The 25524-nt window shown below is 50.1% G+C and overlaps 1 protein-coding gene across 8 annotated transcripts in view; it reads right to left on the bottom strand.

Annotated features, from left to right (window-relative positions):
* Positions 1-7386: 7386 nt before the first annotated feature.
* Positions 7387-25524, bottom strand: part of NRF1 (nuclear respiratory factor 1) — a 47690-nt gene continuing 29552 nt past the window's right edge. For 3 of the 8 annotated variants that reach the window (XM_048940662.1, XM_048940671.1, XM_048940678.1), the window contains exons 11-12: positions 16200-16256; positions 14252-14806 (exon numbers count right to left, since the gene is read on the bottom strand). In XM_048940662.1, coding sequence (XP_048796619.1) covers positions 14502-14806; positions 16200-16256 — 362 coding nt within the window. In that variant the 3' untranslated portion in view covers positions 14252-14501. The other 5 variants (XM_048940689.1, XM_048940694.1, XM_048940707.1 and 2 more) reach the window with 5 other exon arrangements.

The raw sequence follows: 25524 nt of genomic DNA, 5'->3' as shown, positions 1-25524 counted from the left end.
GGGGGTAAAGGGGGAAGGGGGGGAGCTACGGGTGACCCCTTTGGACCTCCCCATAGGGCTTAGGACCCCCCCCCCCCCCCCCCCCCCCCCCCCCCCCATAGGATCCATCTTTGGGGCTGCATTTCCCACCCCTCTTTTTCCTCGACGTGACCCCCCCCCCCCCCAGGAGACTTTTCCCTCTGAAGTGAGCTCCCCCTCCCCTCTATAGAGCTTAGGACGCCTCCCCCTGTCCCCCCCTCCTGGACCCCCCCCTTTCCCCCCTCCCCCCCATTTAGGATTTATGAACCCTCGGTAGGATTTAGGACTCCCCCTCCCACAGGATCCATCCTTAAGGATGCATTTCCCACTCCCGATTTCCCTCGATGTATCCCATCCCATAATGACCCTTCTCTTTACAATGAGTCCCACCAACCTCCCCCCCGCTCCTGAGCCCCCTCTCCCCCTTCCCCCCCCCCCCCCCCCCCTCGATTGATCTCCCACCTCCCAACCCCAAAAAGCCCCAAAATTCCCTCCTCGGGGTGATCACATCGTTGTAGGGCCAAAAGGGTGACAACGAAAGCCCAGTGCAACCCCAAACCTCAGCTCCCCCCCAGCTGCCGGGGGTCCTTTGGGGTACAGCGGTGCCCCCCCTCACCCCAATCCGGTGCATCACTTTACCCCGGGGGGGGGGGGGGGGGGGGGGGGGGTCCTTCTTGCAGCCCCATCCCAAAGGCAGAATCCAACGAAATCTCAGCCTTCTTCCTACTGTCTGCACCCTCACAGAATGGGGGCTGTTCTGAGCCCCTCCTAGGTCTCCCCCCCTCCCACCCAGCCCCATAGGGACACACAGAGCAGCCCCCATCCCCCCGTGTGTCTCCAGCACTGTGTGGGGACAACGAGACCTCTGAGATTTGGGGTCCTGGTTCCATCTGGGGCTGTTTTGGGGATGGGGAGGATCCTGGGGTGGGGGCACCAGCATTGCGGCACTGAGATGCTACAAAATGGGGCTGTGCTGTTCTTGTCCCCATGTCCTTTCCCATCTCTCGTCCATTCCCATCCCCAGCCTCAGCCCCAGCCCTATTCTATTCCCCATCCTTATTTCCATCCCCGTCCCCATTGCTATTTCCATCCGCATGCCTCTCTCCATCCCAAGCCCGATCCCCATACCCAACTCCCAACCCCATCCCAAAGCCTTTCTCTGTTCCCAGCCCCATTCTTGTCTCCATTCCCACTTCCATTCTCATTCCCATCCCCACTCCTGTCCTCACCTCCATTCCTGCTCCCATCTCCATCCACCTCCTTCCCCATCCCTTTTTCTCTCCCTGTCCCCATCCCCATCATCTCCATTCCCAGCCCTATCCCCATTATCTCCATTCCCATCCCCATATCTGTCTCCATCCCTGTTCTCTTCCTGTCCTCACCCCCACCTCCATTCCCATCCCTATTCTCTATCCCCATCCCATCCCTGTCCCTATATCCATCTCCATCCCCATTCCCACATCCGTCTCCATTCCTGCTCTCTTTCTGTCCTCACCTCCACCTCCATATCCATCCCTATCCCCATCCCCACCCGGGCTCCCCCATCCCCCCACATACCCGTGGAGTGGGGTCCCACGGCTCCACAAATGGGGTTATCCACCCTCCCCCCACCCCACTGAGAACCATGACACCCCCTGACCACCTCAGTCTCCGTTCCCAATAGGATGACAGCCTTGGCTGGACACCATTTGATGCCATGATCATTTTGGGCTCGGGAAGAATTTTTTCGAGGGTAGAATCCACTCTAAATCTGTCTCAGGGACCACAGGACCCCAATGTCCCCATAAGAAAGATCTGGGGCCTTGGAGGGCGCTGTGGGGAACGGGGCTGGGGGGGAGCTGGGGGGGAAGGGGGGGAGGGGGGCAGGGAAGGGTGAGCTCTGCACATCCGCAATGCGGCATCGCCCAACGTCATCGCTCTGCAGAGCCGGGGGGGCCGGGGTGGAGGGATGGGAATGGGGATGGAGATGGGGATGGGAATAGGGACAGGGATGGGGATGGGAACAGGGACAGGGATGGGGACAATGGGGGCACCCCTATGGCTGCCACCACCATGGCATTATGGCACCCAACGAGGGACGGTGGCACCCACTGGGGACAGCGGTGCCTATGAGGGGACAACGTTTTCCAGCGGGGATGATGGAACCCAATGGGGGTCAACGATGCCCAATAGGGACGAGTTGTCAGGATATAGGGTTGGGATGAAGGTGAAGCTATCGCGGTCAATGTCACACCAAAGAGATTGTCCCCACTGTGGGGGGAGGACTGATGTCCCCAGAATCCCTCCCTATATCCCCACTGTCCAACCCTTCTCCGTGCTCAAGGTGAGCCAAAATGACCGATTCACCTCTTTCAGCCCCAAAATTGAAGGCTGGCACGTGGTGCATCCCCATTACCTCTCGGGGCCGCGGCTCAGCGACACAAAGGGGACTTTGTGCCCTCCTCCTCCTCCCCACCACTGCTTGGCACAGCCCCACAGGGACAGCGACGCAGCCATCTGGGGGGGAAGGCGGGGGGGATGCAACCATTTTGGGGGGGATTTGCAATAATTTTAGGGAGTTGGCCACTATCTGGGTGAGGGTCACAACCTTATGGGGATGTTTGCCAACTTGCAGGGCTTTTTGCAACCTTACAGGGTGCATTGCAAGCTTGTAGGATGCTTTGCCACTTTTTAGGGTGTATGCAGCCTTGTAGGGTATTTGCAACCATCCACAAGAATTTTAAGGCATTTTAGGGCCACTTAGGGGGACTATGCAACCTCGTAGAGTCTTTGTAACCTTTTAGGGCGCTTTGCAACCTTATAGGGCGTTTGCAGCTTTATAGGGTCTTTGCAACTTTGAGGGTTGCTTTGCAACCTTTTAAGGGCCTTTTGCAACCTTATAGGGCCTTTGCAACCTTACAGGGCCTTTGCAACCTTATAGGGCCTTTTGCAACCTTATAGGGCCTTTGCAACCTTGTAGAGCGCTTTGCAACATTTGAGGGCACTTGACAACCTTTTAGGGTCTTTGCAACCTTATAGAGTCTTTGTGAACCTTCTGGATGTTTGCAGCTTTGTAGGGTATTTGCAGTCAGTGGGATTTCCCTGGCACTGGGCTCATCGTTCTGGGAGCCCTGACCAGGGAGGAGTTTTGGGGTGAAACCAGGTGGAAATGGGAGGGTGTGAGCTCGCTACTCCTGTTCTGTGTATGGCACTGGTAGAATTCACTGTGCAACCCCGCGGTCAGTGAATTACCATAGGGCCATAAACAGAGCAGAGAAAGACCCGCGAGCCCCGCGGGGCCGCCGTGCCGCCCGGCCCGCTTTGGCACTAGCACATTTTTGCTTTGCTTTATGTGTTTTGAGCAATTATGTGTAGTGCCAATATGGGAGAAGGCGGAGAGAGCACCATGGAATGGGAGGGGATGTGGTATTTTTTGCCATTTTCCCATTGCACGACCCCAAGGGATGGATGGATTTGGTGATGGAGGGATGGGTTTGGCAAAAGAAGGATTTGGCAATGGACTGACGGATTTGGTGATGGATGGATTTGGTGATGGATGGATTTGATGATGATGGATGGCTGGATTTGGGATGGATGGATTTGAGATGGATGGATGGATTTTGGATGGATGGATTTGGTGATGGATGGATTTGATGATGATGGATGGCTGGATTTGGGATGGATGGATTTGAGATAGATGGATGGATTTTGGATGGATAGATTTGGTGATGGATGGATTTGATGATGGATGGATGGATTTGGTGATGGATGGATGGATTTGGTGATGGATGGGTTTGGGATGGATGGATTTGATGATGGATGGCTGGATTTGGGATGGATGGATGGATTTGATGATGGATGGATGGATTTGATGATGGATGGCTGGATTTGGGATGAATAGACTTGGTGATGGATGGATGGATTTGGTGATGGATGGATTTGGTGATGGATGGATGGATTTGATGATGGATGGGTTTGGGATGGATGGATTTGATGATGGATGGCTGGATTTGATGATGGATGGATGGATTTGGGATGGATGGATGGATTTGGTGATGGATGGATGGATTTGATGATGGATGGATGGATTTGGGATGAATAGACTTGTCAATGGATGGATTTGGTGATGGATTTGATGATGGATGGATGGACTGGGGATGAATGGATGGATTTGGGATGGGTAGACTTGTCAATTGATGGATTTGGTATGGATGGATGGATTTGGGATGGATGGATTTGGTGATGGATGGATTTGGTTATGGAGAGATGGACTGGGGATGGATGGATGGATTTGGTGATGACTGGATGGATTTGTGATGAATGGACTTGGTGTTGAATGGATTGATTTGGCAATGGATGGATAGATTTGGTTATGGAGGGATGGCTTTGGGGTGGATTTGGGGTGGTAAGGGCAAGGAAAGCCTTGGAGAGATAGAAACCTGGGGTCCTACACGAGGAGTGGGGAATTCACATCAACTGGGTCCTTTTGGGGGGATATGATGCACATCTGAATGATGATGGCATGGGGTTTTCAGCACATGGAGCATCCGTGATGCAGCTTCGGGATGATATTCAGTCCCAGGAGGGACTTCCTGGGGGTGGAACTGGGAGATCTTCCTTTCTTTTTTTTTTTAATTTCAATTTTAATTTTTGGTTTGGGGTTGGGGTTGGGGTTGGGGTTGGGTTTCTTTTTGCAGCTTCCCAAGCCCACCACTGCCTTCTTCCCGTCCTGGCTGCTTTTGGCAATGGTAGAACTCACACTGGTGCGCTCGCAGGATCCGGTGGTTCTAGACTTGCCAACTACAGCCCCGGGAAACGCCACGGACACAACCCCCCTGATGCCCCCAGCACCCATGGCTGTAGGGAGGGGGTTGTTACAGCGTCCTGCTCCATTTGTGCGTTCCAATTCTGGATCTTTAGGGGGTGCCCAGCCATGGGGACAGTGGGTTTGGGTTCCAGATGTGCTGTTTTTTTGGAGGGTTTGGGGGGCAACCATGGAAATGTCCTCATAGAGGGGAGGGTCCTGCTGGAAAGCGGTCATTGGAGCATCTTGGCCTTGTGTCCCCACTTGACTCCAGGCATTAAGCGCTGATCCATCCCTGCGACATGAGGAGGGGGGGTGGATTAGGTGGCTCCTGCCCCACATCTTGCCAGTGCCAGCTTATGGGGTGGGAAGGAAACTGAGGCATGAGCGATGCTGCCATGTGTCCCCACTGCCATTTGTCTCTGCCTGTTCCCAAGTGCAGAAGGGACGATGACAGCATTTTGGGGAGGGGGGGGTGGAGGGTGGGGTTTGCACAGTGGGGTGGGGAGGGGGGGGGGGGGTTCCTTGCTCCTGGCTGGGTTTGGATGGGGGGTGGTGGGGATATGTAGGGCAGCGCCGGGTGATTACGGAGCTTTCGGCCATAAGCCTGCAGAGATTGGATCATGTGGGATTAGAGTGAAGGCTGCACGCTCCCAACCTCCTCACTGCGCCGGGGGAGGGACGAACGGAAGGAAGGATGGAGATGGATGGGGGGTCCACATTGCCTAGTGGGGCGGGTGGGAGCGTGGGGAGGGGGCACAGGCTGTCTGTCTCTCTGTCTGTTTGCTTGTTGCTTCCATCATCCATCTGTCCAGTCACATATCAGTCTGTCTGTCCTTCCATCCATCCACTCAGCTATCATCAGTAAGGCCACCCACCCACCCCCCTGTCTGTCTGTCCAGTCACTGAGCCATGCATCTAGCTGCCTGTCCATCCGCCCGTCCCCACATCCATCCATCGAACCAGCCTGCTGTGGCTCCATCTACCAGTCTGTCTGCCTGTCCAGCCATTTATCCATCAGTCCAACCACTGCTCCATCTGCTGGTCTGTCCATTCATCTGTCCGTCTGCCCATCCATCCAGACAGCCTTCGAGCCCTCTGCAAGTCTTTTTGTCTGTCCATCTGTCCACCTGTCAAGCCACTGGTCCCTCTATCACTGTCAATCTATCCACCAAATCACCCGTCTGTCCATCCATCCCAACAGCTATTGAGCCTTGCATCAGTCCATCTGTCCATCCATCCATCCAGCCAGCCTTCTGTGAGTCCTTATGTCCATCCATCCCAACAGCCACTGAGCCCTGAGTCCGTCTGTCCGTCCATCCATCCACTGATCCCTCCACCAATGTGTCCATTCATCCAGACAGCCACTGAGCCTTCTATGAGTCTGTCTTTCTGTCCATCCATTCATCAAGCCGTTGACCCTGTCCATCTTGTCCATCCATCAAACCATCCGTCTGCCCATCCATGTCCCCGCGGCTCAAACTCTGACATTTCCCTCGAGGGCATCAGAGGTGGAGCATCCTCTCCAGCCCCACCTTCCAACAAGCCCCACCCCAACAAAAACCCCACCCATCCCCATAGTCCCCACCCCCAGCAATCACCCGAAGGCACGTGGGATCCCCCAGCACCCAAACACTGGTGGGCATCACCCCAGAGACCCCCGTTAATATGTCCCTTCCCAGAGACAGCAGAGTTTTTGAGGTCAAATCCTGTGATTTGGGGTTGCTGTGCACATGCAGCACTGGGGCTAAAGGTAAAGGCAGCAAACCCAGCTGGGTCACAGTGTGGGCCACCCAGGGTTGGAGAGACTCTCTAAAACTCAGACCCTCTCAAAACCCAGGGATCTTCCCCAAGCCCAAGGCTGCGCTCCCTGAGATGGAAGGGAATAAAAGTGTCGTGTGCTGGGTGAGCTGCCCCAGCAGGAGGCCCCGACCTGCTTATTAAAGCCTGATTAGCACAGATTAAAGGCTGGGGACAACGTCTGCCAGGCTGAGCCCCCACCATGAGCCCATTGGGGAACCCCAGCCTGGAGGGGTTCCCATAGAGCAGGGCTGGGACGTTTGGGTTGCTTTGAGATTGACTTGGGGATCGCTCCCCCTTTGCCTCATCCTCCTTTGTTTCCATCTGTCCTTCTATCCATCCTCCACTCCACTTTGTCTTCGGGCTTGCAAGAACTGGGCTCTGATCCTACAGAGGATCCTACAAGATCACGTCGGAGCCAACGGTCCTGCCCCCCATGCTCAAATAAAGCTGCTCAACCTCAGTGCTGCCGTCCGGCTCCTCCTTGGGATGCTCAAACGATGGGGATTATGGGGGCACAGCAGGGATGAGGTGGCCTTGATCCCATCATGGCATGGAGTCGACTCCAATGGTTGCTTTTGGGGCGCCGCTCACCGTGGTGCTGATGGAAGCACACGAAGGATGAAGCTTAAATAGCTCAAAGGAAGGACTTCAACTCAAAAACCACCCCCAAATCCAAAACCACATCGGGGACCCCCTCTGAGAGCCTGGGGGGAGATGGCGAGTTACCCCAAAACCCTCAAAAAAGCCCCAAAAGAGAAGTGAGAAGCGCAGGTAGACACATTTGTAACAATTTATTGAATAATAGACACTGGGAAAACAATAGGGGTCCATGCTCTGCTACTTGCCTGGTTTTGTCTCTTTGGGGGGAGGGCAAAGGGGACTGCTGGGACTAAAAGAATGTCATCGCACCGCCCAAGGAACACGGACTTGAAAGCCACCGACATCTTCACAACGACGATAAAAAATAATAATTAAAAAAAAAATAATAACAAACTGGAGAAACCAGGGCTGTTTTCTATGGAAATATTTCCCTCCCCTCGTTTAAAGTACAGAAGAAGTGTATACAAAGAGCATTTGATATTTTCCTTATAAAACAAGTAAATACAAGAATCTGAAAACTTCCTTGAAGGCGGAGCAAAGACGCGGAGAACTTCGTTAATGGCCACTTGAAAATAACAATAATTAAAAAAAATATTAAATACCACACACAACCAGCACGCACCATGGGGGGCTTCCGGGGTGCTTCTGTCCCATTGAAAAGTCCTGGAGGATCTGTCCCCAAAATGCCCCCGTGGGCTGTTCCCCCTCCTCTGGGAGACGTTGGGTGACGTGGGTTGGGTTGAGTTGGGTGGCAGCAGTAGGAGATGCTCAAGGAGCAGGGCTGGCACGTGGCTCCAGAGGGGTTCCCCAAAAGGGTTGAATTGGGGTTTCCAAGTGTCCTGGGTTGGCGGTGGGGTCGTGGCTCTTTGGCAAAGGATGGGGGCAAGTGCTGGTCATATTGTCCCCGAGTCCCCGCAGCCCTCCCGGCACAGCTCCGGAGGCATTTCCGCTCCGTTCCAAATTGACAAGAAGAGGAAATAATAATTATAATAATAATAATAATAAAGAGAAAAAAAAAAAAAAAAAATCACAAAAAAAAACAAGAACAAAAGAATTGAAATGGCAGGGTTTCCAGAGCAGAGAAAGAAGAACGTGTCTCCAGTGTGCACCAGGGGAGCCAAGCACGGCGGTCATCGAGCCGTCCTCGCGCCCGCACGGGGCTCCGGGACCAGCAGCTTCGAGAGCTGTCCCCACAGTCACAAATGCATTTTCCCAAGAAGAGCCTTGCCCGAGTTTCGTTATTATTTGTTTTTTTTCTTTACTTTCCTTTTTTTTTTTTTAATTTTTTTTTTATTTTTTCATATAAAAGTCCACGTTAAAATCTTCGAAACCTAATTCACCCCCCGTGGGAGCATCCATGCTCTGTTGTGGGAAGAAAAGGGGCGCAAGGAGTTGTATTTTTTTTTGCGTGTGGTTTTGTTTTCCCTCCTTTCTCATCTCTTCAGAATGGAAGTCCCATCTGCGCTGGGCTTCTCGCTCCAGTGTGATCAGTGGTGCTGTAAAGACGCACTTTAACACACGCATCCTTCCTTATTCTTCGTTAAAAACGGTCAGCAAAACACTTTTGCTTCCGAAAGACTCAGTGCCACCTGATTGCATCTCCGGATAGGCGTAAAAAAAATTTTATTCGCATTAAAGAGACGAGGAGAAAAAAAAAAAGAAAAGAAAAAATAAAATAAAAGGAAAAAAATAAAAACCCCTCAAAAAAATAAAAATAAATCATCGTGATCCCGCTGAAGGTTATGGTCACTGTTCCAAAGTTACCACTTCCACCGCCTGCCCATCCACGGTGACGGCGCTGTCTGCTATCCGTGTGGTGACCGGTGCCATCGCCACCTGCACGGGGCCGTTGCCCTGCGCCAGGCTGGTGACCACGGTCTGGTACATGCTGACGGGGATCTGCACGAGGCCTGCGGAGACACGAAGGAGAAAGGTGAGAGCAATGAGGGAACGCTGTTCTGTCAAGGAATGGGGTTGGTGTGGTTGAGTGTCGTGGTGCGGGCCGTAAAGGGGTTGTGTTGGATACGGGTGGAGATGTGGTGGAGCTTTCAGGGTCCTTTGGTTCTTGTGGGAAGTCAAGGATTGAAGAAGGCAATGGTAGGAGGGAAGATGGTGGGTGGGAGGAAGGAAGAATTATCATAGAATGGCTTGGGTTGGAAGGAACCCCAAAGATCGTTAAGTTCCAACTGTCCTGCCACAGGCATGGCCACCAACCCCTAGAAGACAATGGTGGGTAAGGGGAAACAAAAGTGATGTTGGGTAGGGGCAAAGGAAGACAGTGAGGGGTAGGGGCGAAGAAAGGATCATCACAGAATGGCATAGAACCTGAAGGATCACAAAGTCGTAACTTCCTGGACAGAGGCAAGGCCACCAACCTCCAGAAGATGATGGTGGGGGGCAGGGGGAGAAGGAAGATGGTTGCTAGGGGAGAAGATGATGGTTGCAAGAAAGCCAGGGATAGGGTAAAAGACAATCTCCCACCCCATGACACACAGATGGCATCACACCCACACCATCATGCTCGTGTAATTATTCAGACTTAATGGAGCCCAGCCCTTATAGAGAAGTCCCATAATCAACCCCCATCACACTGTGTGAGATGAGAAGAGGCTCAGAGGTAGAAAGAAAAACTGCAAGAAGGAAAAACCTACCACTGAAACCCCAACTGCCCGGCAGCACAGGAGGGCACAGCCCTGAAAATCCAACGAGATCAGACCAAGCTTTCCCAAAACGGCAGCAGGATCCCCTTTGGTTCAGTTCTCTGTGGCAGGCAGGGATCTCTGTCCTGCCAAGGGCACTCATTGAATAACGAGAGGCAGCAGAGTGCAGCTCGGTGTCCCCAGATAACTCGCTGCACACAGACAGGAAAGCTTAGGAGTTAATCATGCTGCCCAGGTGGGTGACCCCAGCCGAGCTCAGCTCTCGGGATCTCGTGGCACTCTACGGATAGGGACATTTTGCAATGCCTCAGCCAGAGGGCTGCCCCATCTCCAAAAGGGTGATCTACAGTTTTATGCAGCTCGCAGCCCCATGAGGAACCACCTTCCTTGCGTACGGCTCAACATCAACAGCTACAAATGACGTGGAGGCAGCTGAAACACAGAGTTCCTGAGGTGCTTTCTAATAGGGAAGAGTTTTAGGCTACAAAGCATTGAAACAAGAACTCGTGCTCAGCTCTCTCAAAGTCAACCCCCAATAAGATCCTCAAGATATTCAGCACAGTTCTGTAAGCAGGTTCTGGCACGGAGTGGGAGATGTGGCCTGGGATGCACTCAAAATCCCTGCTCCAGACCAATGACCCAGCTAAGCCTTTCGGGTGATTCAGGTTGTTGACCCAAAGGAATTCACCACAGATGAGTCTATTCCCCACAGCCAACTCAAAACGAGGGTCACCATAAAGCAGGGTTCAAAACCTGATCCCTCCATTACATTTAAACATGGGTTGGCCATAATAGGGGCACTGTTAACAACAGGCATTGCAAGAAACGATGATGAGATGGAGCTCTTTGAGATGACTCTGCTCCCCATGGCCAACCCAAAGATGAGGGTCACCAGCAACGCTGAGCACGCAGCATTAAAGAATCTGATCCCTTCACAAGTTGGCCATAATAGGACCATCGTGAAAGACAGGTATTGCCAAAATACAGCAAGATGGAAAAACCAAAGGGGGGTTTTCTTTGGGAAAGATGAGCCTGATTTGGCCAAGGTTTGACCAAGGCTAACTACAACTTGGATACGTTGCGCGTTAAGAGTGGGGAGGTCTCTGGTCTCTGCAAGAGACAGCATTGCACAGCTCCCTTTCTGCATGGGATTAAGCTAAATCGTCTCAGCATCTGACGCAGTGGCCTTCCTGGCAGGAGTGGTGACAAACCAAAGGAGGAGAGGGCGAGGGCTGGAAAGTCTGCTGTGTATTAAAGCAGAGATGATCGCCCTTGGGAGAGAGGCGATTAAACCACTGAGATGCTGTAATCAGGTCTAGGATTGGCCCTGTGCTGCATCTGCTCAGACCTGTGCCCTGATTAGCCCTAATCTAGCTGGCATATGTTAATCTAAAGCATGGATTTCAGACCCTTTCAATTGTATTAAAAACAGGAAATCCATTAGACAAAATAAAATTACAAAAAAAAAAAACCACAAAACTTTCAAGTCTCTGGAAAATACACATCTTCCAAAAACAACTCGAGTCGTGCTGGGGTGGGAAAGCCCCAGTGGAGAGAAGGAATTGGGCTCGCAGCAGCCCAGAGCTGCTCCTACCTGTGGACAGGAGCCAGCAGAGGTGATGGATAATGCACAGAGCAGTGAGATGACACAGCTGGGCTGGAGCTGCCCATTTGGGATTTCCTCCCACCACTTGGCAGAAACGATGACGTTCATCTCTACCCTCAGCAGGAGGCTCTGGATTGCACCCAGGTCATGCTTTTGCTTACCTGCAGCCTGCCAGGACAAGGATTTTGCATTTGTTTCAGCAGAGAAGAGGTTATGGCTTGCAGAAGGGGGAGAAGTTAGGCTCTGGCCATGCGATTCTGAGGCCAAATATCATGTAGTGGCTGATACAGGCACCTTACCTGACACAGAGAGGGGATCAGCATCATCAGAACTGTTCTGATCCCAAACTGCAAGTGGGTGCATTAAACCACCATTCAAAGGGCTTTGGGGGAGAAGAGTAGGAGGTTGAGATGATTGGCCATCCAGTATCCAGAGGATGGGGACACCAGAGCCAGTTTCTGCTGGTTCTTATGCTTCTTCGAGATCACAGCAAGTGCAGAAGGAAGGCACAGCCAACCAGGTGAGCTGGACCACCACAGAGATCAATACTCAAACATGCAGAATGAGTGGAAGAAACTGAAGAATGGATGATCTCAGGGCACCTCTCACACACTCAGAGATAAATGTCCAATATTATCTTCCCAGAGATGGGCTCCCCTGATGAATGCTTTGGAGCATCCTTCTGCACCATGGGGAGCACGGACAGCACAACTTTATGCCACACTTTTCTGCCTGGAGCTCAAACACAAGTGAAGTTTTGGATGGTTGAAAGAGAAGAACCAGCCCCATTCTTGACTGCTGTCACCATGCTGAACCTGAGCTTGGAAAAGGAAACCATCTCCTCTTCCTTCATGAAGTGCAAAATCATCTTCCTTGCTAGCATCAACTTGAACTGATCTCCTGCAACATTCTGCAAGCAGCCTCAGGACTTTGAGGGAGCAAAAGGCAAACTGAGAGACCATTCTGAGAAACTAACTGAGAAACTAATGCTGGTTTGACTCCAGCATTTGGGACCTGGAGTCTGATGCAGCACTCAGAAGCAATGCACTGACAAACTGCTCTTTGGGTTTCTATTATGGGGCAAAACATCAGCGCTCACCTTGCAGACCCTCACAGCACAGCATCATCAGGTTATCTTCAAATTTAGGCAACATAACCTCACCAAAAGACAAGACCTCAATGGAGTGTTGTATGCCTTCTTCCAACAGGGAATCTAAAGCCCACTTCAGATCAGCAGAAGGCAAAAGCCATGGCCAGTTGCACCCAATGCTGCTCTTGGGGGATCTACTGGCACCAGAAACATCCTCAGCACTGAGGAGATGAAGCAGATCCCACACAGAGGATGTGTTAAGTTGGCACAACTTGCTCTGTTCTCTCAGACACCAAAGGGATGAGTGTTGAAAGTTGCCTGGTTTGTTGTTTCCAAGCATTGCAGAGACAGCAGAACACTGATCAGCCTCACAGATCTACCTGACCAACGGAGAGCTCTGAAAGCCTTACAGAGCTCAGGCCAACGACAGAGAAGGCTGAAAGGAATGAAAACTTCAATTTTAATTCTTTGTCTCCAGCTCATCCACAGACCTCTGGCTTCAGTCTTCCTACTTAGCAGAGGGGAAATGGGTACAAACTCTCTGCTTAGCACGATCCTGCTCCAAAACAACCAGAGTGCACATTTAAATTTAAGCATGGAACTCCGTTGCTAGAGGATCTCCAAGCAACAAAATGTTTGGCAGCACAGAGAGAGTGAAACAGCACCAGGAAAACCTTGGCCTCCATACACAAGACAGCCTACAAACCCAACAAAAATGATGCAGAGAAGAAGAGAACAACCTGGCCACCTTCTACAGAGTAGGAAGGAGTAAGATACCAACTTGAGGCACAGCATGGATATTAAGTGAGGGAAAATAAAAGAGAAACAAAAAAGACAATCAGTAAACATAAGGTTTGTGAAGCTCCAGAACTTGGGGAAATTGCAAAGTCTCCATCTTTGGCTATCCTTCAGAGGCAGCTAAGACTTCTTTTCTTCACGTAGAGACCCAGCTTAGCAAGAATTGGAAGACCTTCAGCTTCATCTCCCTTATTCCTCGGTCTCGCCTCTATAGGAGAAGGCAACCCACACCACAAAGGGACCTGGGTTACTTCATCCCATACAAAGTCCAAGAGAACATACAACCCCACCCCAAAGGTATGAACTAAAGGACACCACTCTTGGTATTGGATTGGATTGGTTGGCCAATCAACCAATGTGGGCCCTGGAAACAATTCAGGGCTTTTAGGTTGGGTCTGGGTGGTGATTTGGGTTTCTTTTTGTTTGTTTCTTTTAAAAAGTGGTGCTTGATTTGGCTGATATTAGGTTCGTTGGTTGTCTTTTTGTGGGTATTTTTTTTTCTTTGGGTTTTTATTGTTTTGTTGTATGTTTGGTTTTGAAGTTGCAATACTTTCATGCGAAACGACCGATTCACAAGAATCCCATCCCCAACCCGTTAAGCAACGCTCATGGATTTCTCCAGAGCATTTCTGCAGCACATGTGGGAGAAGGAAGGATCCAAGAGGCAGCCCAGTGCCCAACCCTTCCCTGACACAGCTATGAGTGAGGCCTTTGAGGAATAATGACCAAGACCTCCTCCACCAATGGTACTTCACCACCACCTCTACGCATCTCAGGCTGTGCAGCCCTTTCCTGACCCACCAGAAGCCCTCCACCTGCAACCATCCACAGCAAAAGGAAGAATTGACCATTATTTTTAACACTGCAAGTGATTCACCTGAAATGTCGGGTCTTCCACCCAAAATATTGGGTCTTTCATTCCATCTTTACATTGATGGAGTGGAAAACTCCCATTCTGCTCCCCTGAAACGTTGAGTCTTCCATCCAAAATGTTGGCTCTCCCATTCTATCTGTATGTTGATGGAATTGATAACTCTTATTTCATTCTTTTTTATTTAATTAAAAGTTACTAAAAAATACTAAATGGGAAGGGGAAGGGTGCTGGGGAAAGAAGGCAAAGCAGCAACTTGGTGTCCCAACGGATTAGCCTCGTGCCTTCAGCCCTTGTGCCCTATATAAGGTGACCTGCCTCTCCCCCTCCTCTTGGTGATGGTTTTTGAGCTCAACAGCAAGAGCTGGGAGGAATAAAGCTGTTCCCACACACACAAGTACTGGGGTCCCCACAGTGAGCCGTGCTAAGCCCAAGGAGGAGGAGAAGTGAGGAAGATGCGAGGAGGAGGCCGAGCATGCCATGCATCTACCTGTGTAGGGGAAGCCTTTTTTACCATGCTCCAGAGATGAAAGCTTAATGAATAACCCTTCTAAGCTTCCTTGATCAGCTGGCTTTGCTGTGGAGTGAAGGGCACACCTGGTAAGATTAGCAGTCTATCGTGGTCAATCAGAGAGAGGAAACAGAGGTAAAAAAATAGAGAAAGTACAGGAGCCCCTAATGCCACTCTACCTGGAATTCACTCCTGGGCTTTGTTTCTGTTGATATGGAAGAGAGGATTAGGGTTAAAGGTGCATTAGCTCTGCACCTTTTGAGCAGAGCAGAGCTGTGTCACCTGTGTGCCACCAGTGCAAAGCTCCCCAGAAACCACAGGCAGGAAACATCTACAGATAAATTAAATCTGTTCCTCTTACGAAGCATAAGACATTAAATTCATGGTAGGAGAGGCAGACAGTGTAGCAATATCCCACCATATGGGATTCTGTTTTGCCATAAAAACTTTGCTAACTTGCTTGCTATGTGTTTAACACCCACATGGGCACTTCCAATGGGACAAATGTTGGACTTGATGTGTCCTTCCCAACTCAGGATATTCTATGAAAGGTATATAGAGAGTGACTCTTAAAACAGCCTCGATCCTGTATTTTCTGTAAGGTTTTATTAAAGGGTACTGGGAGAATGAAGGCAGAGTACCACCTAAAAGTGATAAAATACTGTATTACTTCAACCCAAAAGACTAAAATCCGTTTTCAGAAGTCACCTGAATTGAAAAACTTCCCTTTTTTTTTCTTCTTTTTTCTTTTTTGAAGCACATATTCTAACAAATTATCTTTGAAAATCAACAATACTGGGAAGACAGTCGCATATAGAAAGAGATGCAACGTCCAGAATCCAAGAGGCTACACCAGCAAAGCACCCATGGGAGCTCTCTCATGTCTGCCTTCCTCTGCCATGCGGTGCACCTACTGTATTTAGGTTTCTGCTACCATCTTTAGCCCATGGTTTCTTAAAACTGATGGGCGCCGAAAGCGAGGCTGTGGGGTTTTCTTCCCTTTCCACTGCTGCTTTAGCTCTGCCTTGAGCCTTCAAAAAGATGAATTTTACAACTCCAAGGATCACAACGCCCCCCAACAGCCCCACCTGTGGTTGACTGAGTGCTGTTAAAGCAGCCATCCTCACTAATTATTTAATTAAGTGATGGTTATAAGGGAGGTCGGCTTGTGTACGGCCAACGGGACGGGGCTGCAGGATATGAACCCACCCCATTGCATCTCCAGCCCAATGCTCCAACCTCAACCTATATCCAAAGCCTAGCAGCTTCCCCTTGAAAGTGTAATAAGAAAGGGAAGGAAAAAAAAAAAGAAAAAAAAAAGAAGAAGAAAAAGAGACACAAAGCCCTTTCACCCCCCAAGCAGCACCACAGTGTCAGGAACCAAAATCAACTATGCTGGCTGTGCCATTGATAGCCAGATCCCCATATTCAACAACTACTACCAGGAAAAGCCACTCACCTGATAAACTCTCTGCTAGGCTCCACTTGTAGCCTGAATAGTCTGCTGCTAGGATGCCTGACAATGAAATGCAAGTGTAAAAGACTGAACACATGTTGCAGTCATGGGGGGCATTGGGTAGGGAAAACACTTGTAGGCTAGGTTTAATTCATTATCCACACTTAAGTAATACCCCAATATTAGTGTAATACACTTAAGTAATACCCCAATATTAGGCACTGTAACTTGAATATTTTTGACTCTATACAGGATATTATCTGCAGACGTGGGAGGCACAGCGAGATACTCGCAGATATTTGTAGTGCAGTTGGCAAACGTTGAGATGAATGGTTTAATTGGACCAGAGAGGTCCAAAGAGAAACACAGAATGGAGAAAATCCGTCCTGGGGAAGCTCCAGCCACCTCCAAGAATGCTCTCCACTAACCAGGGATGTGAAATGAATGAGAAGTGGCTGCCAAAGAGGCGTTTCTATGCGTCCCCAGAGCATTTGGTGAGGAGATTCATTGAGTCTTCATTGGTCTCCAAGAGGAGCTTGGTGTGATTTTAGGGCTACAAGGGGCTGGGATCTAAATGAGTTTCCCAAGTTAGCACGCTGCCCCATAGATCACACGTGAACATGGACATTAGCATACACTACAGAGCATTTAGCACATGGGAGCATAAAGCAGCTATTGTTCTGCAGTAAGGTGATATGTAACCAGATAGGCTCTGGCTTCAGCTAAAAACCATTTTCCCAGCGCTTTGCTGACTCGTTCAGCAGGAACCTTGCTGCTGCAACAGAGTGCACATTCATGGCCAACGAACGGGACCGAAACGATGGGTTCTGGTGACAAAATGGATCTGCAAAAACATCCCTGCTGCAAACTTGGGTGCAAGGGGACCCACTGGACCAAATACAATGGTCTGTCCATTGCTCTCAGCTCCCAGGAAAGGCAGAATGAATGAGAGCAGGAGGAGGTGGCTGGAGAACCCGCAAAGTCCAATCCTTGTTCACTGCACAGAATCAATCATAGACTCATTAAGGTTGGAAAGACCAATAAGATCATCCAGTCCAACCATCAACCTCATGCACATGACCATTAATTTGCAGCCCTCAAATCTCTCCATACTCAGCTCCTATTTAGAAGAGTGACTTAAGACTCTTATTTTTTGCACTAAAACCACACAAAAGTCCTCCAAGAAGATTTAGCCAAGGACACAGTGACATACCTGGGGTAAGAGCAACAGGAAGCATCCAGCAGGTTGGATCTGAACGCTGCAGAACTGAATACGAACACCACTGTCTGCTGATCCCTATGACTTCAAAGGGGTCGAGCATGCTATATTTACACCAGCAATAAAAGTGTTTCCATTAGCTCCATGTTCACCTTTTAAATGCAACAGCCCTATCACGCACACACCAATTAGAGCCCCCTAATGCTCGGGAGCACAGAGCTTTCTTTTTTTCCTTTTTGAAGGGAAGAGATGAGGCAGCTCAGGGGAATAGAAGAGAGCCTTTCACTGCTGAGGGCTCTCCTTCAAAGCTACCACAGGGCAGAGGGAACAGATGGCCATTTCTGAGGGCTGACGTGAAATGAGGGATTGTTTCAGGCCGTGTCCTGGTGGACAACATATCGACACTACAAGAGCACTGGTAGTGGTTTCTGGTAGAGAAACCAGAAGGGATGACGTGGGGACAAAGCTCCTGACCTGATCAGAGCACCTCTCCTTCCTGCTGGAACAGGAGGAATGGAGGCAAATTGCTGACAGCAAGGAGGAAAACTCACAAAGGGTAAAGTTTTGCTATGATCTGTGAGCAACAAATAATGCCACAATTCACTTCAAGTCAAACTCTATCCCTTCTTAGAGGCTGTCTGCTCCAAGCAAACTGCTGGGCATGTGCTAAAGAGTCCAAATGGCCATAGGTCTACTGCACTCCTCCCCTGGATCACAGAGGAGTCCACATTAACCACCAGAAAACATAACAGAGAAAGAAATCTATACACATTAGAGAATAAACTCAACCCAAGGATACCATGAGGGTGGGAGGAACAACTTCAACTCCATCTTTGGAAAAGATCTGTAGGAAGTCACGTCAGACAGAAGCCTTGGGCTTTTTTTTTTTCCTTTCTTGGAACTTGTTTTGCAGCTTTACCTCGACTCACAGAAGCACGTGTGCTCCTGGAAAGCTTTGCAGTGCTGTGAGTATCAATGTTCCAACCTGCTGCTGGAGCCCAGAAGGCACCATCCTGCTCTGGCGTGAGGCTGCAGCACAGGAAAATAGGGCGATTCCCTGCAATCTTCCTGCCCAGCTGTTGACGAGCTGCGGATTACCACTGTCACATGAGCTGCTTTACAGCAAAGCCAAGCTGTCTTCGGGAGCTGAGAAGGTCACTGGGAGACAGGGGCCGCCAGGGACAGAGCAAACGCCCTCGATTCACTTCCCAGGGGGACTGCAGGTGGAAAGCATGGCGTTCCCTTCTGCTCAGAGGGCAAAGAGAAATGGTTCTGCCTTATGGGCTCCTTACAGGGACAGCTTTACCTCTTTCTTGTGCACACCATCAAACCTTTGTGCAGCGCCACCCAAATTGCCATCTGCCTGTCTCTCCAAGCCTTCACGCCATCCACTGCCACCTCAAAGAAGAAATAAATGAATCCTTCCTCAAAGGAGTGGCAAGAAAACAGCCTTTCAACTCCAAAAACCAGAACAGCATGGCTGAGGAATGGGTTTCACTCAGAAAAAAAGTATTTGGAAAAACAGAAGTCTGAAGGTCTCCGGTGCAGCCTCTTGGGGCCATGAATTAAAACCCTCCATCTCCATCATCCTGCCACTGGCAGGGCTGGTGGGCAATGAGCACATGGCTGCAAGAGAGCAGCTCAGGATGGGGCTCTTTACTATGCCCCAGAGGCATGAGACAGATGGGGCTGTGCTTTTAGGCTTTGCAACAAGTCCCTGCTATGGGGAACCAACGGAGAGGATAAATACGGCCACAAAACGATCCTTTAGACATGCTCAGAAATAGAAGAGGGAGGAAACTTTGCTCTAATGTACGAATCTAATGAATTCATAAGCAAACAGACCCACAAACCGTGCTTTGGTGTGCTCAGGAGAGCCGTGCTTAGGAAAACACAGCTTTGTGGCATAGCTTATAGGGTATTGCTCCTTGCAGGGGGATGCCCAGTGGTGGGGGGAGGCTCACAAACCCCCATATCATTTCATAAAATGCCTTGCGTCGTTACGACAGCTTGCTGGGATGTCAGCCAGCTTCCCATTTGGATCAGGTTGCACCCTACGCCCGCTGACAGACATTAAACCCTGGAGCTTGGTGCTGCCCTGGAGTCAGGCAAGCCTCTGTTCAATCACTCAGACCCCAAAGTCCAGCAGGGAAGGGTGTCCTAACCTTGTAGCCATAGGTCTACCTGCCAGCAAGGCGAAGAGTGAGCCCTGCTGCCATGAAACAGCAGATTGCTGTGATGCAGGGGTGAGGGGGGATTAGGAGCCCCTCTCCATCTGCCCTGATGCAGTGTAATCTCAGTGCTCACTCACTCCCCCAGACCCACAAATAGCATGGGGGTAGCAGTGGGCTGCTACAGGGAGAAAAGTGGAAACGTGGCCACAGAAAGTGCTCACCTGTCGCTATGTGAATGGGGATGAGGGAATGCTGCTCCAAGCAGGATGCAAGCTGAAATCTGAACTGAGAGATGTTCAAGGTGCCCTGCATCATCACCCACTGCTCATCCCAACTTGCAGGGTCAGCTGGGATCAGGGTGCAAAAGATGCAGCGGATGAGGTGCGAGCTCTGCTCTGCTCCAGGAAGGGTGAAGTGGAATCTCAGGTGGGATTGAAGCACATGGTCCTACCCCTGGTACCATGCTCTGGTTTGAGAAGGCAGCAGTAGCCCCAAGAAGGACCTGCTCTGCCCACAGAGCCTCTGGTTGGGGTTTGGGGGTGGGCACAGAGGAGCACTGCAAGTGCAGCTCTTTCCACAGAGCCTCTGGTTGAGGCTGGGCATGGAGAAGGATGCATGGAACAATGACTCACCGACATCTGCTATGGGTCAGGAGGAGCAAGCAGCACCACAGAGCTGCTGTTCTGCTCCATCCGTGCCCTTTCCTTTAGGGCAAGAGCTACAAATAGCAGCACAGTGCTGAGGAGGTGCAGCCCATCCCAATGCAGAGCTCCTTCACCTCCCATTCCAGCATTTTACATCCCAGTCCTGCACTGGGAAGAGTGGCAAACCAACCAGGAAATGTTTGTCTATCCAGCCTCGAGACATATTTAGGGAGACAAGCTAAGCATACTGCTTGCCTTTCCTTTCCCATCCAAATACAAACCCATCGCCTTTAGACAAAAACTCAACAAAGAATTGGCATCTCCAGCTCTTGCATGAACACCAAAAAAACCCCAAAGTACAAAAAAAAAAGATAAGATTTTCTTTCCAACTGACCCAGGATGCCTGCATGTTGGCACTTGGGTGAACACGTGTGGGATCCCCCAAATAGGAGCTTCCCAATGCTGTGTTCAGAAGGCAGATGGATGGACAGCGTCATCTAATCTGAATTTTCCAATAAGAATTCAAGATGAGCAGAGAGTTTCAGCTTTCTGCTACAAGCACAAAGCTGGGAAGGAAGTGCAAGAGCAAATCTGCTTTAGAGGACTGCAGAAGGCATCAAACAGCTGTAAATTTGAGAAGAGAAGCTAAAGAAGCCCTGCTCGGCTCAGAGTCAATAGCAGCCCTGTTTCCTCTCCAAGCCCAGAACAAAAGGGAACATATTGCAACCATGCCCAAAGAGGAGGGCTGCTATTTCTTTAAATGTAATGTTAATGCCTTGTAATCAGCTTTAATTTTTAAACAGGCCCAGCCCTCCTGTCCATTTCCCCTAATTCAGGACACGTGGAAGGTAAATGGCCTGTGCTTAAAGCAGGGCAGTGACAGCTGGGGAGCCTGTAAGTCCCAACTGCTGATAGCAGGGATGGATGTCAGAACTCACCAGGGGAGGGGAGCTGGGAGGTGCTGGGGCTGCTGGAAGGTCATTGAGGCGCTGGGAGATGGGGGTCAGGCTCATTGGCTGGCTGGGAGCTCACTGAAACCAATGGGGGCCAAAGAAACACTCAACACTATCCAGTAGTAAAGGGCTTGGCAGTGGATCTCTGCCCCATTCCCACTCCCCACTGGGAATGGCATCTTTTGGGGTATCTTTTAGGGACAGCAACAGATAAAGCCAAAGATTTCCTTGTGTCTCCTTCTTTATGAGCTCAGATGCGTTCTGGAGCTTAAAAAAAAATAAATCAGACTTCATGTGAGATTTGTGCAAAGGAATCACAGAATCATTACAGCTGGAAAAGGGCATCCAGTCCAACCATCAATTCATCCCCACTGTGCCCACTCATAGAGTCATTACTGTTGGAAAAGGCCTCCAAGATCATCCAAGTCCAACTGCCCACTGACCACCAATACTGCCCACTAAGCCACATCCCTGGGGACAAGGAAATGAAGAAAGCAAAAGCAAAAAGAACCCACAAAACTCAAGACTGCTTTTCCTTGCACTCCACTCTTCGCCAACAGGAGACCAAGACATCCACCTTACAAAAACATCTTCTCCCCAGAAATCAAATGATACGAGTATCCCTACTCAAGGAGAACAAACTGCACCCAAAAATCACTATTTTATGTCTTCACCACGGTGGCAATAAGCCAAGGGATGCCCTAAAGGCAGCAACATGGCATCCAACTCAAAGGGGATCAAACGTGTGCTGGGAGCAGCCTTGGTCCCTGCGTTGGTGTAGCAGAACCTGGCTGGTAGGAGAAGCATTGAGCACAGCACGAGAGGGAGATGTCTGAGCCACTATTTTTAGCCCTGGTTGGTGGGCAGACAAATCCTAATCATCAGCCAAGATGTCCAAGCAAAGCCCCACGTCACACGGCAAAGATTAGGGCCCAAGAGAGATGCAGGACAGCAGCAGAATGCAGGAGGGCCACCATAGTGGGTTTAAGCTGTGCCAAAGGCAGTGGGTCTCAATGATCTGGTGGGGTTCCAAGCAAACAGAGAGCTGTGTGGGTCTGGAATAGGATAAACCTGCTGGAGGTGATGCTCTTGGCAATGTATTTAACTCGGACCATCATCTGTTTCTACAAAGGAATTTGTCCTCTAGAAAGCACCTCTCCTTATCTCTGCTCAGGAATTCATCCATCCAGCACCCAGTGACACCATTCCTCTGCTGGGTGACATCTGCAAAACTGTGCTTCCTCCTTTCTCCTTCAGACTGTGGTTAAATTCATTAAAAAATATACATCTGCACTCACCAGGAAAGGTGCTGCAAAGAGCTAAGCCCTTTCCTCCAGGTCCACTCATATGCTCAGCAGCACTTTGCCAGTGTCAGTGCTCATTTGGATCCTCTTTCCTCAAAAAGTAGAAGCTCTAGAAGGGAAATTTGTTTAATACTGATTCAAAGGAGATTGACATTTGCAGCAGATCAGCCTCTGAGCCTCTGCCTATCCTCTTTCTCATGGAAAAAAGGGTCAGTGTGCTGCACCTCCCTGTCCCCAGGCATCCCAAAGCAAGGATGTCCCAGACAAGAACACACAGTGCTTGGCTATACCCCATGCATCTGCCTCTGCTTTCCTGCACCACCTCACCCAGAAGGCACTTTGCAGAGGGTTTCCCATCTCCCATCTGCCCTTCAGCTGAGGGTGGGGACAGCTTTGCATCTGGCACCCACTGCTGCCAGCAGCCTTCCAGCTACTGAACGTGCTGCAGGAATCGCCTGCTCCATGCAGCAAGGTCCTGTCACCCAAAATGCTGCTATGGGATCATTTATCCTACGCTAATTGCAAGGTATGCTCCTGCCCTGACGTCTTCCTTCTGCTTGGAGCTTGCTAATCCCTGCTGCTGATGTCACAGCCCTAATGCTCTCCGTGTGCTTTCATCACGACACGATAATCCTGGCTCACCCCCGATGTGAGCACATCTCTCACACGGAGAAATGGGGGTGAATTTGGGGGTGAGCAGGAGGAAGGAGCTTGAAGCCCAACACTCAGCTCAGAGTGTCCAAAAAGCAGCACAATGGCACCAAAACAGAGTCAACCCCATGCACCGAGGCTGTTCTGCTGACATCCTTGGGGCAGGGATTCTGCTTGGTGTTATATTTATGGGGTGGCACAGCCCCACGTGGGCAGAGCTTCATCAATATTGAAGCATGACATCAGGAAGGCTGCAGCCAAAGCAGCTTTCAGACCTCAGCTTGGATCGATCCTGAACAAAAGGCTGCAGTATGGGGACGGCTCTGTCTGCTCTCCTCCCAGGGCCGATCAGGTTTCCTTCCTCAGCACACCCTGAAAGCACCCAGAGTGCACAGTCTCCTCTCAGCAGAGCGTTTTCAATATGCAGGCAGCTTCTGCTGCAGTCCCATTCACCTGTTTTGGGTATTACATTGTCTTAATGCTTTGCTTTCAGAGCAAACATCCTCAGCTCAAAGAGCACAGTCATCTCTCCCAGCATCCTGATTCCAAGATAGGAACATGCAGAAGTTGCCTCTTTTCAACCAGTTTCATTCTTTTGGGTCACTTAATATTGCTCACGAGCCAGAGGATGAATGGGAAAGATACTAAGATAGAATAAAGCAAGTCAGAGAGTAATTATATCTAGAGGCTAGAATCAGGAGCAACATCTTACCTCACTGCAACCAAATGTGTTCAACCACTGCCTCAGTTTCCTCATCGATAAGACGGGGAAAAATTTATAGTTGAGGGATGAGAATCCCCCAGAAAGAGCCTACATGATGGTGAGAGCACTCCCAGGGAGATGCATTAATTAAAAACGTTGGCAGATGAAGACCCTGCCAGCAGCAGCAAGCAGGGCTATTTGCTGGTTCATTCCACCACGGCTCCAGAAGTCATTTCCCCATCTCCTTCCTGCAACTGATTGCACCAAATCCCTCCTCCTCGTCTCCTTGTTGGTTCCCATTGCACCACACAGCCAAGTGGAGGTGCCCAGGGCAATGCTCACCCTCACACCAAAAGCTTTGGTGCAGCAAAATCCTCAGCGCCGCTGGAAATCCACCTGCTCTCCACCCCCAGCTTGAGACAGAGGAACAGATATCCAACATCTACTCCATCCCTAAGGGAGATACATGAGCTGGTGAGGTGATGAGCCCACCAGCACGGCGCTTCCAGGGGCTCTGTGCCCACAAAGCAACCCCTTAATGCTGCTGGGGAGGAGAGCGGATCGAAGGAGGTGGGAGTGGGGCTGTGGGCACAGGGAAAGCAGCCTGTGCCTCTTAATGCATTCTAAATCCCATCTGATTTCCAACAGTGCTGTTAGAACAAAAAAAAAAAAGGCAAAAAAACCCATCCAACCCAACTTGCATTAAAGTGGTATTAACGCTGGTGAGTGACTCAGGTTTAGGGGAAAGCATCCAGAGGAATCCACACTGTGAACGTGTTTTAAAAGTGGACCAAAGGGAGTTGGGATGCAGATTGCTCAAGGATCCTAACGTGCTCATACAAATCTGGTTAGCTGCTGGGGTTGAGCATCCAGGAGCAGATTCTTCCTCCTATAAAGACACACCGCCTCTCCCCATCGTGCTCTGCTGATGGCAAAGTGTAATACAGCACAGCTCTCTGCATCCAATGCACTCCCTGCCCCTGGGAAGGAGTTTTCCCTTCATTTCTGCTCCCTCTTCAGGCTGGCTGACTGCATAGCAAGAGGCATCAAACTAAACACCACGAGTTAACCACTCTGGCCTCCATATCCCCAGCTAAATGTTGATGTTTTACAGTGAGCACGTACCTCATGCGATGAGGATTTTGATGGGAACCAACCTGAGGTCTTGTAGAGGAAGACACCTGCTTGGCATGCAAAGCAACAAGGCAAGAAGCCACCTGGCTGCACAATTTGGCAACTAGAGCCCAAATAACCCTACCTTCAAGGCAATGTTTCCTTACAACTTACAATCACAGAACCATTTGAGTTGGAAGTTGAGTTCGAAGGTCATCTGGTCAACTTCACCCTTCTCATCCTCATCTTGGTGCTCCTCTTCCTACTCCATCAAATAACCCATGATGCTCCTCCTTCTATTCCACCAAAATAACCCACCATTTTTAACTCTGAACTCAGAAAATTGGGTAAAGAAAGATACAGGAGGTGGATGATCACCAACCAGAACACGTATGTGTGTTCCAATGTCATCTCCAGTTTCCATGAACACACCATTTTATTCACACTGAGCTGGTAGTGGATGACTACTGAAGTCACCAGACTTGGCTGAACAGATATTGAGATAAGAAGCAAGAAACATTACAGACATTATATAGCTCCCTACAACTAAGCAGTGGCAGTGCTTAC

Source organism: Lagopus muta, chromosome 1 (assembly GCF_023343835.1).
Source record: "Lagopus muta isolate bLagMut1 chromosome 1, bLagMut1 primary, whole genome shotgun sequence".
In the NCBI taxonomy this organism is placed as follows: Eukaryota; Metazoa; Chordata; class Aves; order Galliformes; family Phasianidae; genus Lagopus; species Lagopus muta.
The sequence above is the reverse complement of the archived record's forward strand: the minus strand, read 5'-3'. Positions and strand labels throughout refer to the sequence as shown.